Source organism: Cydia pomonella, chromosome 4, assembly GCF_033807575.1.
Source record: "Cydia pomonella isolate Wapato2018A chromosome 4, ilCydPomo1, whole genome shotgun sequence".
Classification (NCBI taxonomy): Eukaryota; Metazoa; Arthropoda; class Insecta; order Lepidoptera; family Tortricidae; genus Cydia; species Cydia pomonella.
The window spans coordinates 764,734-779,530 of NC_084706.1; the positions used below are offsets into that span (position 1 = coordinate 764,734).

Here is a 14,797-nt window from a genome sequence, read left to right on the forward strand (position 1 = left end):
ATTTTACCTCCTTCTACTTCATTCCGTGAATATTTGTACCTCCCCTCGTACCTACCACAAGTTTCAATTGTTATCATCTCAAACAACATTAGCACAAGTCTCGCAATCCCGGGGCATATCGATATAAAGTTATAGTTAGGCATAACGTTATAGGTTGATGTCCCTTAATAGCACGCCAAATCCAATCATTTCACTTGTCGTATTTGCGTAAATATGTACTTACTCTGTATTTTTTTTGTTCTGTTGTATGGACAAATTCGGCAAGGTAAGTAAATAAGTCTCTCCGCTTAAAATGGCCACGATCTCGAAAACTCTTTCTATTTAGACCGAACGCAAGTATTTATGGTATAATAATAGTCTATATTAAGCTTAAAGTCAGGAAAAAGGTAATTTAAACGACCTTTTCCTGACACCGGAAAATTGTTAACTAGTTAAACAATTTTCTGTACCGGTACAAAGCGCTCGCTTTCCTTCGTTCCTGCACGCCGCGCGAACTCATCATTTATCCATGAACTTTTTAATTCTACGTTTTCAACCTCAATCAGGTAGTTTTTCTCTTTTGACCTACTCTGTTTACTTTATGACTATTGACTTACCTACTCTTTTGAGGATGAACATTTTGGCAGTTTTACATGTAATAGAACATATGTAATGTAAAGGTAGAAAGGTGATGCTTCTCTGTTATGTGTCTTTACTGTGTACAAAATTGCAAAAGGAAAAATAAAAAACTGTGTGAGTGTCGTGAAACACTCGGTTGTGGAACGAAGTATAATATTATTGATAAACGTAGTATAATATAATAATATATATATATATATATATACATAGTATAATATAGTATAATATCAAGAAACACAAATTCAATGTCAGTAGCCTTTGGTGGAAAGAAACTTTAACACAACCACAAGTAATAGAAAACGATACTGCAAAACTAATGTGGGAGATACCGGTTCAAACAGACGTAACGTAGCTCATAATAGACCCGATACTATATACATGGATAAAATACAAAAGCACGTATACTTAATAGACGTTACTGTTCCATCAGACTACAACATAGGACCAAAAGAGGTTGAAAAACTTAGCAAATATCACCTACTAAGAACAGAAGTAACGAGATTATGGAAAATGCCTACCACAGTTATCCCGATAGTAATAGGAGCCACAGGTATTGTAGCCAAAAACATACACAGATATATAGACAAATTAGATGCACAAATAAATATACATATTATACAAAAGCAAGCAGCCATCCATACAACTACTATTCTATCTAAAGTACTGGGAAACACCATATATATTGGGGAAGCCTATGCTCCTCTTCCCTGAATGTCTCAGGGCGGGACATCGACTAAATACCGACTTTTAAAGTCGAGAAAAAACAATTAGTATAATATAATAGTATAATATAATTGATGAACAAGTACAAAAAAAACTTAATCGACAAAAAGGGAGAACAACTAAACATAAGAAATAATTTTTGTACAAGCTGAAACTGATATGCTGAGCTCGAGCTTCACACTCCTTTAGTTAAGAGGCTGTCAACACCCAATGTCCTTGAAATTGATGTTACTTAAACAGTTTTTTAAGAAAGACTATTTGTTTTAGTCAAGTAAGAAAAATATATGTTCATATTAATTATATTTCAAAGACCGTGGTTGTACTCGATACATGATTGAACGAAATCGGCTCGATAGAAAATAATTGCAAAGATTGGTCTTAAAATCACAATTAAATGGTTTTATGTCTTTATTGTTTTGACTTATGGGTCTGCATTTAAAATCACAATTACAAAACATTTATATCTAAACCGCTGTTGAGTAAAATATTACACTAATAATCCACTTTTTTTATTTAAATATTTTTCTTATTATTCCCTTGCCCAGGCCCAGTAACATGCGACAGTGCTATCTCGTTTACTCCGATACAAAAAGACAGTGTGCGCGCTTTAGGTATTGACAGCCTCTTAATAGAAAGTATGACATTAAAGTGCAAAAAAAAGTAATATCTGCAAGCACGTCCGGGGATCGAACCCGGATCGTCGCAGTCACCTCCTGTTTATAAGCGACTGTTTGCCAAGTACGCCGCTATAGGGTAAACGTAAGTCGGTGAAATTAGGCTTGAGAAAAAATTTAAACAACAGAGGGCCGTGATAAAAACCAGCCGCCAGCCAGCCAGCCAACTTCGTTTCAAAAATAAGATCGGAAAGAAAATGGAAAGGCAATAGAGTCAAGCCAAGATAAATTGGCAGCGATTTTGATAGCCCAGACAGTACAAGTGTTATTCTAAACTTGACTTGAAATTAGGACGTTTACTTAACACTTGCACAAGCTGGGCTATCAAAAGCGCTTACTCTTATTAGCTACTTAGCTTGGTCTGACTCTAGGAAGGAAGAAGGAAAATGCGCTATTTTTCTGACTGTAGTTTTATAGAATATATACTAAAATAGATGTCACGAAAAAAAGTAACCAAAAGGGCCGAGTTTTCTGGATTCGTGGTGGCAGACGCCATAACCACTAGGCCACCCGGATCAAGGCGGCACGGGTTGAAATTTAAAAATTTTAATAAAATAATTTGATTTGTTTCCTACTCGTATTTAGTTTTATAAATATTGCCATATGTATATAATTTATTTTTCTTGAACCGATTTATATTTTCGTTTTATTTTTGATTGTTTTGTTTCCGCTACCCAAAGGTTATCTGAAAGAGATCGCTCTTTAGCGATAAGACCGCCAGTTGCCTGCCTTTATCATTAATCAATTGTTTTTCTTTAAGCTGTATCTTTTACTGAGGTGTGCCAATAAAGAGTAATCTATCTATCTATTTTCATTATAAGCTGCTTGTCTCAGGTATCTCCCTTTCCGGTTTGCACTAAGTAAATGCTAAGAGGACCACTGAAGCGTGGGACTTTCACCTTAATAGGATGTATGTATTCAACTAGTTGAGCGCTGCACACCGTCTGGCGAGCAAATGAGTCGATTAGGAGGCCAACTCTCTTTTCAATTTGATAAGAGCTTGCACTTATTTTGATATGACCTTGAGTCATGTCATCAGGCATCTCACGTGCACCAATAAGTGCAAGCGAGATGCCTTATGAGACGACTCCTGACTGCATTTCGTGACGACCAATCAGCGTTAGCGGCTCACGCTCATTGGTGCACCGGCGCACGCTAGTTCGTGTCAAAGTAATTTTGTGTCCGACTGCAGTTTCGGTTTTAATTTCGGCAAGTTTCGGCATAAAAATCATGTTTCGACCAAAGGTTCGGTTTTGGCCTTAATACTGCCGAACCTTTCGGCCTCATTGAAACTTATAAAAATTTACTTTTGATCGCGTACGGCTAGTTTTCTATTTCATTTTTAATTTTTTCATTTCATTTCATATAAAAGTTTCAGTTTTGGTAAAAAAAAGTTTTACCGGACACTAAAAATAATGTGAAAAATTAAAACCCTATCAATTTTTAAAAACAAAATCGGCCTCTATGGATTCCACGCTATTTCAATGCCAATGCCATAGAGGAATCTATAGATTACCTGAAATGCTAAATCGCTTTAGGTGCTTTGGAGGCTTCCCGCTACCGACAGGCAAAGCCATGAAATTGTATGTGATAGCTGACGAAGGTATGTGGGGTCTCGTTTTGGGATGAGTATTATGAGTAAGTAGATAAAAAGCCGTCGAGCACGGTTGGAACGAGACGTTTGATGGACAGGCAGTAAAATAAGTGTTTCTTAAAAATATTTCTACTCAGAGTATCGAACTTTTTGATCCTAATAGGATAACAAATGTCCCAGAGTTTTTTTCCTATTGTGTTACCATTTCTCCATATATTTTGTAAGGCGGTAACCAAAAGGTTGAAAAAAGTATGGAAATTTTGGGACACTGTTGTCTCCTTTAAGGATGAAAAAGGCTCGCGATCCTGACCAGAAATAACACAAAAGTGGCAAAAAAGATCACATAAATAATGGAAAAAAAACGCTCTATTATATTGGTAAGGACAATTTTTATGGGACGCTGTTGTATATGGTTACCCATATACGGACGAATTTAAGGTATTTTTACTGTGTAATAAAGTTTAAATAAATAAAAAGTAAAGCTTAGTAAAGACTTTCAAGAAAAACTAGAGCGAACCTGATCGGCTTAGTCGCTTTTGAGTTTTGGCAAAAGTCTACCTTGACGGGCGGGTAACTACGAAACCCTACACTGACCCGACATGCTCTTGGCCGGTTTTTTTTATATTTGATCAGCAGGTGACTGAGCTGACATATTCTAAACTAAAAATTTGAATTATGTTGAACAGTTACGAAAAAACGACGTTTTCATAAATCGCCTATTTTTGTCTCTTTGTTAACTGAAACAACATGTAGCTTCTAAAGTATTGATCATACGTAAAAATAAACATAACCAAAGTTGTAGGGAATTTTATGGTAAAACTTTTGTCCGAAATAAGTATAATACTATTTGTACAGATATTCAAGATATGAGCAAAATTCTGAAAAAAAAAGTACTTTCAACCCCCCCTACACCCTCAGCAGAACCCCCACCCTCGAGGACTGGGCAGGCAGGAGAAGCCTGCGCCAAAATCATGCTGTAATATTTAAGAGTCCTTATTCCTACAGACGAGCGTATTTTGTAAAATGCTTCCTTTTTCATTCAAGATTACGACGTAACTATTAGTATTTATTCAAAAACTGATAACGTACTTAAATAATCGTTTCCTAAACTAGGGGCTCCAACAGTTCAAATTTTCATTTTCTCTTTTAAACCTCTTTTTTAATGAGGTTTTTTGGGAGTCTTTTCCAAATTTTGCAGTGAGATGTGGCGTTTCGGTTCTCAATTTTGCTATAAACAAGATTCATTTGGTACATGAATGACTACAATTTGATTCAACATATCTCGTACGAGGGGCTGGAATGATTAACAATCGAAGATTCATTTGAAAAAACTGATAAAATACCTTCCGAGTTTTCTTCATTTTTTTGGCGAAAACAGGGTTTTATTATATTTTATTTCCGCAAATTGTACGCATATTTTGCTTTAAAAATAATATTATAGCAAACTGTAACTTTATGTTAACCTATAAAAAAAAAATCGTAACTATGGGACCTACATTGCCGTAAATTTATATTTTTTTAAAACACGTATAAATCACGCAGCAGCGACGCCCCGCTCTCAGTCCGCGCGGAGCGCGCTTAGAGGACGGACCTGTGCTCGATTGTCAGGCATTCGTTGCGATCGTAATCAGCTACGGAGTTCCGAGAAGTGCTATATACTGCGATTAGAAAATCTTAATAAAAGTTCATTTTTTACAGTATGCCTAACAGACTCGCTTATTGATGGATTTTCAGTGTTACTTTTTTTTTAATACTAAGTCGGTGGCAAACAAGCATACGGCCCGCATATGTACGCCTGCAACTCCAGAGGAGTTACATGCGCGTTGCCGACCCTAACCCCCTCCCGCCCCTCGTTGAGCTCTGGCAACCTTACTCACCGGCAGGAACACAACACTATGAGTAAGGTCTAGTGTTATTTGGCTGCGATTTTCTGAAAAACGCATTTTCACTTGAAATTACGTTAGGGTTTGCATTATTATTTTTGACCCGGATGAAGTCCAAGTTCTCATGATGGAGTCAGGAGTTGGTCACCAGAACTCCTAATCTACTAATTATAATCCCATCGTGTTTGGGCTCAAAAGATTTGCCCTGACGAACACCATCGATCTAGATGAGGTCCAGGGTCTCATGATGGAGTCAGGAGTTGGTCACTAGAACTCCTAATCTACTCATTATAATTCCATCGTGTTTGGGCTCAACAGAGTTGCCCTGATGAGCACCTTCAATCTAGATGAGGTCCAGGGTCTCATGATGGAGTCAGGAGCTGGTCACCAGAACTCCTAATCTACTCATCATAACTCCATCGTGTTTGGGTTCAATAGAGTTGCCCTGACGAGCACCATCAATCTAGATGAGGTCCAGGGTCTCATGATGGAGTCAGGAGCTGGTCACCAGAACTCCTAATCTACTCATCATAACTCCATCGTGTTTGGGCTCAATAGATTTGCCCTGATGAACACCATCGATCTAGATGAGGCCCAGGGTCTCATGATGGAGTCAGGAGTTGGTCACCAGAACTCCTAAACTACTCATCATAACCTCATCGTGTTCGGGCTCAATAGATTTGCCCTGACGAGCATCATCAATCTAGATAAAGTCCAGGGTCTCATGATGGAGTCAGGAGTTGGTCACTAGAACTCCTAATCTACTCATTATAATTCCAACGTGTTTGGGCTCAAAAGATTTGCCCTGATGAGCGCCATCGATCTAGATGAGGTCCAGGGTCTCATGATGGAGTCAGGAGTTGGTCACCAGAACTCCTACTCTACTCATCATAACTCCATCGTGTTTGGGCTCAATAGAGTTGCCCTGACGAGCACCTTCAATCTAGATGAGGTCCAGGGTCTCATGATGGAGTCAGGAGCTGGTCACCAGAACTCCTAATCTACTCATCATAACTCCATCGTGTTTGGGTTCAATAGAGTTGCCCTGACGAGCACCATCAATCTAGATGAGGTCCAGGGTCTCATGATGGAGTCAGGAGCTGGTTACCAGAACTCCTAATCTACTCATCATAACTCCATCGTGTTTGGGCTCAATAGATTTGCCCTGATGAACACCATCGATCTAGATGAGGCCCAGGGTCTCATGATGGAGTCAGGAGTTGGTCACCAGAACTCCTAAACTACTCATCATAACCTCATCGTGTTTGGGCTTAATAGATTTGCCCTGACGAGCATCATCAATCTAGATAAAGTCCAGGGTCTCATGATGGAGTCAGGAGTTGGTCACTAGAACTCCTAATCTACTCATTATAATTCCAACGTGTTTGGGCTCAAAAGATTTGCCCTGACGAGCACCATCGATCTAGATGAGGTCCAGGGTCTCATGATGGAGTCAGGAGTTGGTCACCAGAACTCCTTATCTACTCATCATAACTCCATCGTGTATGGGCTCAATAGAGTTGCCCTGACGAGCACCATCAATCTAGATCAGGTCCAGGGTCTCATGATGGACTCAGGAGTTGATCACCAGAACTCCTAGTCTATTCATCATAACTCCATCGTGTTTGGGCTCAAAAGATTTGCCCTGACGAGTACCATCGATCTAGATTAAGTCGAGGGTCTCATGATGGACTCAGTAGTTGGTCACCAGAACTCCTAATCTATTCATCATAATGGTAATTTGATGGTGCTTGTCGGAGTAAATATATTGAGCCCAAACACGATGGAGTTATGATAAATAGATTACGAGTTCTGGTGACCAACTCCTGACTCCATCATGAGACCCTGGACTTCATCTAGATCGATGGTACTCGTCAGGGCAAATCTTTTGAGCCCAAACACGATGGAATTATAATGAGTAGATTAGGAGTTCTAGTGACCAACTCCTGACTCCATCATGAGACCCTGAACATCATCTAGATTGATGGTGCTCGTGAGGGCAAATCTATTGAGCCCAAACACGATGGAGTTATGATGAGTAGATTAGGAATTATGGTGACCAACTCCTGACTCCATCATGAGACCCTGGACTTCATCTAGATCGATGGTACTCGTCAGGGCAAATCTTTTGAGCCCAAACACGATGGAATTATAATGAGTAGATTAGGAGTTCTAGTGACCAACTCCTGACTCCATCATGAGACCCTGAACATCATCTAGATTGATGGTGCTCGTGAGGGCAAATCTATTGAGCCCAAACACGATGGAGTTATGATGAGTAGATTAGGAATTATGGTGACCAACTCCTGACTCCATCATGAGACCCTGGACTTCATCTAGATCGATGGTACTCGTCAGGGCAAATCTTTTGAGCCCAAACACGATGGAATTATATTGAGTAGATTAGGAGTTCTGGTGACCAACTCCTGACTCCATCATGAGACCCTGGACTTCATCTAGATCGATGGTACTCGTCAGGGCAAATCTTTTGAGCCCAAACACGATGGAATTGTAATGAGTAGATTAGGAGTTCTAGTGACCAACTCCTGACTCCATCATGAGACCCTGAACATCATCTAGATTGATGGTGCTCGTGAGGGCAAATCTATTGAGCCCAAACACGATGGAGTTATGATGAGTAGATTAGGAATTATGGTGACCAACTCCTGACTCCATCATGAGACCCTGGACTTCATCTAGATCGATGGTACTCGTCAGGGCAAATCTTTTGAGCCCAAACACGATGGAATTATATTGAGTAGATTAGGAGTTCTGGTGACCAACTCCTGACTCCATCATGAGACCCTGGACTTCATTTAGATCGATGGTACTCGTCAGGGCAAATCTATTGAGCTCGAATACGATGGAATTATAATGAGTAGATTAGGAGTTCTAGTGACCTACTCCTGACTCCATCATGAGACCCTGGACTTCATCTAGATTGATGGTGCTCATCAGGGTAAATCTATTGAGCCCAAACTCGATGGAGTTATGATGAGTAGATTAGGAGTTCTGGGGAGTTCTGGTGACCAACTCCTGACTTCGTCATGAGACCCTGGACCTCATCTAGATCGATGGTGTTCGTCAGGGCAAATCTTTTGAGCCCAAGCACGATGGAATTATAATGAGTAGATTAGGAGTTCTGGTGACCAACTCCTGACTCCATCATAAGAACCTGGATGGACTTCATTCGGGTCAAAAATAATAATACAAACCCTAACGTGATTTCAGATAACACTGAAACTCTATAGCACTAATGTGCGCAAACGATTGGCATCTTGACTACGCAGCATGGGTGCGTAGCCACCATGCCAATCGATACGACAACGAAACACTATCTGTCTCTCTCTCGTACTAATATGCACAAACGATTGGCATCTTGGCTGGGCAGCATGGGTGCGTAGCCAACATGCCAAACGTTTACGATACGACAAGGAAACACTATCTGTCTCTCTATCGAACTAATATGCGCAATCGATTGGCTTCTTGGCTAGGTATCATGAGTGCGTAGCCAACATGCCAATCGTTTACGATACGACAACGAAACACTACTCTCTCTCTATCGCACTAATATACTTTATTTATACCTGCAGTCATTTAGTAACTTCTTCATTTTCCATTGGTGTGAAAGAGACAGAATAAAGAGCAAGGGTTATAGTACACTCTGTAGTCTGTACACTTAGTAGTAGTGTACATAAAAAAAAAACTACTGTGCATATACAATAAAATAAAGAGTGCCCATATGATATCATATGACACTAAAATTAATGTTGCTTGAAATTATATTGAAAACTATCAAGATTATTCTAGTCTGCATTGAAACGCGCGTCGCGTTGCCGGCGCTCGCGTACCGAGCGCCAACGCCATCTATCGAGCGTTATTTCGTGAAATCGGAGAACGCTCCAAGGATTAAGGGCTCTTAACGGTTCTCGAAAGTCCAGTCAACTTAAAAGGAATTATGGGGTAAGTTTAGTAGCGTTAGCACCCACCTGCTTAGGTACCTCGAGGCTGCTCTGCGTCTTCATGTCGGCCGGCGTCGGCGTCTTGGAGCGCTTGAAGGTGGATCGCAGACGCTGCATGATGCTGGCGCGTCGGATGCACGGGTCGCACGGGGCTCACATCGCACGCCTGCTACGCGCTCGTCCGCCGCCCCCCCGCCGCACGCGCTCACCACTACAACAACTCACACTGTTTACTATACTCGTATTATACTTTTTATTTCTAAAATATGGATTGTTTTGGTTAACTACTGTGGCTTTATATAATCACGTTGCTTTTTTAATAAAATCGTTGCTGCTATTATTTGTACTGACCAGAGGTTTTGATCATGTCCATTTTTTCTATTTTATTTTTAATTAAAATATTTTTGGTCGCATATATGACCAAAAATATTCCATCCATATGGATAACTACCACTATTCAATAAGACATACAGGAATTAATATTTTGCATGATTAAAGTAAAAAACAAATCACAAACTACTCAAAATTTACATGAATTTAAACTAGCAATTAATTAAAAATAAAGTACCTAGCTACCTAATACTTACATTTACTGCATCAGACTCATCTCAGATTTACAGACAATTTTAGCTATGATAATACGTAACGTCATAATATGCACATGGGTCTTACTGTATTCAGTCGGTAGTAATTATTACAATTTAATCAAACTTCTGACTTTGGTTCTCTCATGTAAAAATTCAGTCCATTTACAAAAGTAAACTATTTTAATCGCACATCATCCGTATAATTTACTTCTTCTTCCTCGCGTTGTCCCGGCATTTTGCCACGGCTCATGGGAGCCTGGGGTCCGCTTGACAACTAATCCCAAGATTTGGCATATGCACTAGTTTTTACGAAAGCGACTGCCATCTGACCTTCCAACCCAGAGGGGTAAACTAGGCCTTGTTGGGATTAGTCCGGTTTCCTCACGATGTTTTCCTTCACCGAAAAGCGACTGGTAAATATCAAATGATATTTTGTACGTAAGTTCCTTAACTCATTGGTACGAGCCAGGGTTTGAACCCGCGACCTCCGGATTGCAAGTCGCACGATCTTACCGCTAGGCCACCAGCGCTTTTTTTTTATCCGTATAATTTACTTATGCTACAAAAATCACTAAAGTACTCAGATGTCAATACTTTCGCTTTGTGTTTATTTAAGCTTTGGAGCAGGGAGCATAACAATTTTATCTTTTCTGAGAACCTGCAACAACTTCGTATTGCGCCACAGAGCGTGCAAAAATATACGAAACGCTTTTGTGGCTTTAAACATACCTAACAAATAAAATGTGTCTGATATTTTTTTCCTTTTGCTAAATATGACCTATCGCTTGTCGACCCAAGCCAATTTATTTTATTTTAACAATATACATGTAGTACAGTCCAGTCAGTAGTACCTGCAATAATATGTTAAACAATGAAGGCCGCCAAAATATCTGACAGGATATTGTTTGGCTCTAAGCATTAGAGCGTGTCACATATTTTTGCGGCTTTCGAAGAGTAACATATTATTGCAGGTGACTCTACCACGCAACTGTAAAACCACGTTTTAAGTGAAAATGTATTTTGCCTGATTAAAAGTACGTTTTCTGTAACACCGTGGTGAAGACGCGTTTGCACTAAAACTTGGTTTTACGGTAACGTATAAATGCAATTAATTCCATCCTTCCTTGCAACGATGGAATTGCTATTGTATTGTATTGGTATTGTTATCTATTGTATTGCTAATTTAATAATTGTCTCCTACATTAAAATGACGTCAATCTCACCTGCGGGTTCGCTGCTACTGGCAGGAAAAGTAACTAATCCATCACGAAAGGTTTTTATGCTAAAATTTTTATTTTTTCCGCGGTTGAAAGGGTCTCCCTTAATCAAATTAGGCAGAATACCGTTATACTTACCTCGCAAAGCTCTAGCGGTTCTATTTTTTTTCTTTTAATTGAAACTTTCTACAAATTCTTAAATATCAGTGTTGCGAATTTAAAATACAGATACGACTTCAGGTTATTTTGTTAGGCAGTTACTTATCTACATACTTACATTACATTACTAGATTAACTTAAAGTACCTACATAATATTAGGATGATAAATTTCATCAAAACACTGCTACTTTGATAATATTTTATTGTTATTATTTTTTGCTAGTAGTAGTACACCGACAATAATCTCTTTGCTTTGCCTGAAGGTTGACTGGTAGAGAATGCTTTTTGGCAATAAGTCCACCTTTTGTACCTACGACAAGTTTTTCTTTTGTGCAATAAAAGCTATATGAATAAGTCTTAAATTACTTTAAAAAAAATATATTTTAAACGTGATTGCTATTACTAGGAACTTCTCCCCCCAGCTCCGACGAGTAAACCAAAATCCCAAGAGCACGTCAATAAATTGGTCACCGAACCACAGCCCGAATAGTTTCAAACAACTGGAAACGAATATTTTATTTTTAATACAGTTGCTCAAAACGTGCTACTTTACGTAGCTGTTTAGCGTGCGGAAAGTTGGACTTCGCGAACTAGTGCTTTTTACTTTTCCAATTGTTCCAATTCATGATTACTTATTGATGAGTGTTAATGTTAGTTTCCTTTAAAAGTCGTAATCAACATAAAAACCTACTGTTAATGTAAAAATAATAAATATAAGCATATTTTATTACTTACCTCTTCATCATTATAACACGTTTATTTTTTAATATTGAATATTGAAAAACCGTTCTTAATAAGTTGAATGGAACGGAATAGCTGCCGAAATGCTGTCAAAGCTGTTTAAACTTTTCAAAGGCAACATTCGATATTGTTTTCATACAATTTAAATATACGATACACAAATAATCGTAAAATATTTTTGAAATTATGCAATGACGATACGACGAGTGCCCTTGCACTTATAAGGTTTTGGCTATACCGGAGGTAGACAAATACCAAATATTATTATTAATTTATTCACTTTCCAAAAACAGCGGTGTTTTCTATTCGATACCGCGCACTATTAAAGTTAAAGTTTAAACCATTTTCAACTAATGATCAAAAGTGCATTAAAATTTTCCACTTTGGATTTATTCAGTTTCCAAAAACAGCGGTGTTTTCTATTCGCGTCGCGCTACTCCGCGCTATATGAATATTTACAGGCAGACGCCTGACCCAAAACTTGCGGCATACTTGTCACGCCGCGCCGTGGAATGTAAAACCTTCGTGGCAGGCACCCCTTATTACATTTTCCAATTGTTTTGAGGTGGAAATTAAAAATACAAAAATGTTCCTGTGTATATTCACATTACCAATGGAAAATAAGTTTAAGTTTTATAATACGGTTGCTCAAAAACTGCTTTCTCTAACGAATTTTCACCTTTTTTTTGGCTTTAAATAATCATGATAGATAAAAAAATTCGATATCAAGTTGAGGTCGAAGGAGGTTGGCAATTTTTTTGCTTCCAAAAGTAAAAGCTTTTACAAGGACGGGATATATAAAATTATATCTCGTTGGGAAAGAATTGTAAAACTTAAATATTAGCATAGAGATATTATCTACGATACCTACTAATAATACGATATCTACTAAAGAAAAAATGTTGTAAAATTCCTTCAAGTTATATAGGTAGTTGATGCCTTAGTTTTGGACATGTAGGGGGTGCGGGTGTGACCATATTTTTGGGCTAGCCATATTCGATCCAGGTACCTTAATTATAGCCCAGATACATCGACGAACTTTGCCATGCCGTCTAAGTGCGAGTACCTTTAATATATCGAAAACTGCTAACACTACTACTAATAAAACTGCAAGTTACCTACTAGTAATAAAATTATGTAGTATCCTATAAGCAGTTTTATTGTTTTTCGATATAAATACAAATACTTTATTTATAACACCAATAGACAGATATATTAAAGGTAGGCGCACTTATAGACGGCTCGGCGCACTTCGCCCTCTCACCTTATTAGTATCGTCACATTCGTCACAGAATAAGTACATAGGTCACTAGATAAGTTTTGCAATAGACGAACAGGTGGCTTATCTCATATTCTTTTTAAAACTATATTTCCATAGACAATGATTGGCTGGAAAACATTTACTTTATTTTTAAAACTTATTAAAAACTTAGTATGAAATGAAAATTTTGTATAGATAAAATATTCGTAAATCGCCCTTAGCTCACACCGACGTTTCCAAAGTTTAAATCTATTTTTTAATAAGTAAATTTAAAAATAAAGTAAATGTTTTCCGGCCAAACATTGTCTGTGGAAATATAGTTTAATAAATTTAATATATGTGATGGGCCACCTCATTGTTTCATATTTGTCTATTGCAAAACTTATCTAGTGACCTACGTAATAGTTTTGCCGTACAGAAATCACACTTCCTACAAGGCCGAAGTTTGATAGCGATTTAGGAACTAATCATGCTTTCTCTTTCTAATGTATGGCACTATACCTTTTGGCTATTTAGGGTTGTCAACATTCAAGTCATTATCTTATCTGTGGTTGTGCACGCAAAGGGACGATAAGTTGTGCCAACCCTAATAATTGGCATGACGACAGTAACAATGAATGGATTCAAAGAAACATACGAGTGTGTTAATATGATTCTAAAAAATGGGCCTATTTCAGTATAACTATTATGATTATTAATATAATATATTCAATAAAATAAAAGTGCAAAATCCAACCACCCCCAAACACCAATCAGAAGCGAGTCAAACCGTGATGTTTTATCACTCCATGCCATATCTAGGGGCACAGTAGTGCCTCCGCCAAGGCGAGCAAAGCGAAGCGCAAGGGCTTTACCTACATTTTCTCGTAGGGCTTTGTCGTTTTTTTGAACCCTCGTAACTTGTGTTTAGATTCACTCTGTGTTTGGAGTCACTAACTAACTCGCTCACTGATGATCATCAAAACCTCTAAGGGTACTTCCTAAATTTCTAGGAAGCTGAAATTTGGTATGTAGGATAGTATTTACACAAGCAACAAAAAAATCAACCACTGAACCGATTTCGTTGAAATTTGGTATGTAGATAGTTTATGTGATGGGGAAGGATATAGAATAGTTTTCATCCCCAAAATCACCCTTTTACCGTTAAGAAGGGGGAGGAGAAGGGCATTAGGGGGGGAAAAGGGGATCCAGTTTGTCATTGATAATTTAAATCTGCTTATCTACACACATATAATAAGCTCTCTGTAATGTGTTCAGGAACTGCATGTTACGACCGCCATTTCGCTGATACTAGAAATGAGGTCAACTGCTTTTCTTTTCGAAATTTGAATGTATGTATGTATGGATTTAAACACTTTATTGTACATAAGAAACAGG

At 38.3% G+C, this 14,797-nt stretch overlaps 1 protein-coding gene across 9 annotated transcripts in view; it reads right to left on the minus strand.

Moving 5' to 3' along the window:
• LOC133516798 (eye-specific diacylglycerol kinase) overlaps window positions 1-14,797 on the minus strand; it is a 342,395-nt gene that overhangs the window by 232,875 nt on the left and 94,723 nt on the right. For 5 of the 9 annotated variants that reach the window (XM_061849758.1, XM_061849756.1, XM_061849755.1 and 2 more), the window contains exon 1: window positions 9,482-10,172. The exons of 2 other annotated variants lie outside the window; for them this stretch is intronic. In XM_061849758.1, the coding sequence (XP_061705742.1) occupies window positions 9,482-9,571 (90 nt within the window). In that variant the 5' untranslated portion in view covers window positions 9,572-10,172. Of the gene's footprint in view, window positions 1-9,481; window positions 10,173-14,797 lie in introns of those variants that run through there. 2 more of the 9 variants (XM_061849757.1, XM_061849759.1) reach the window with 2 other exon arrangements.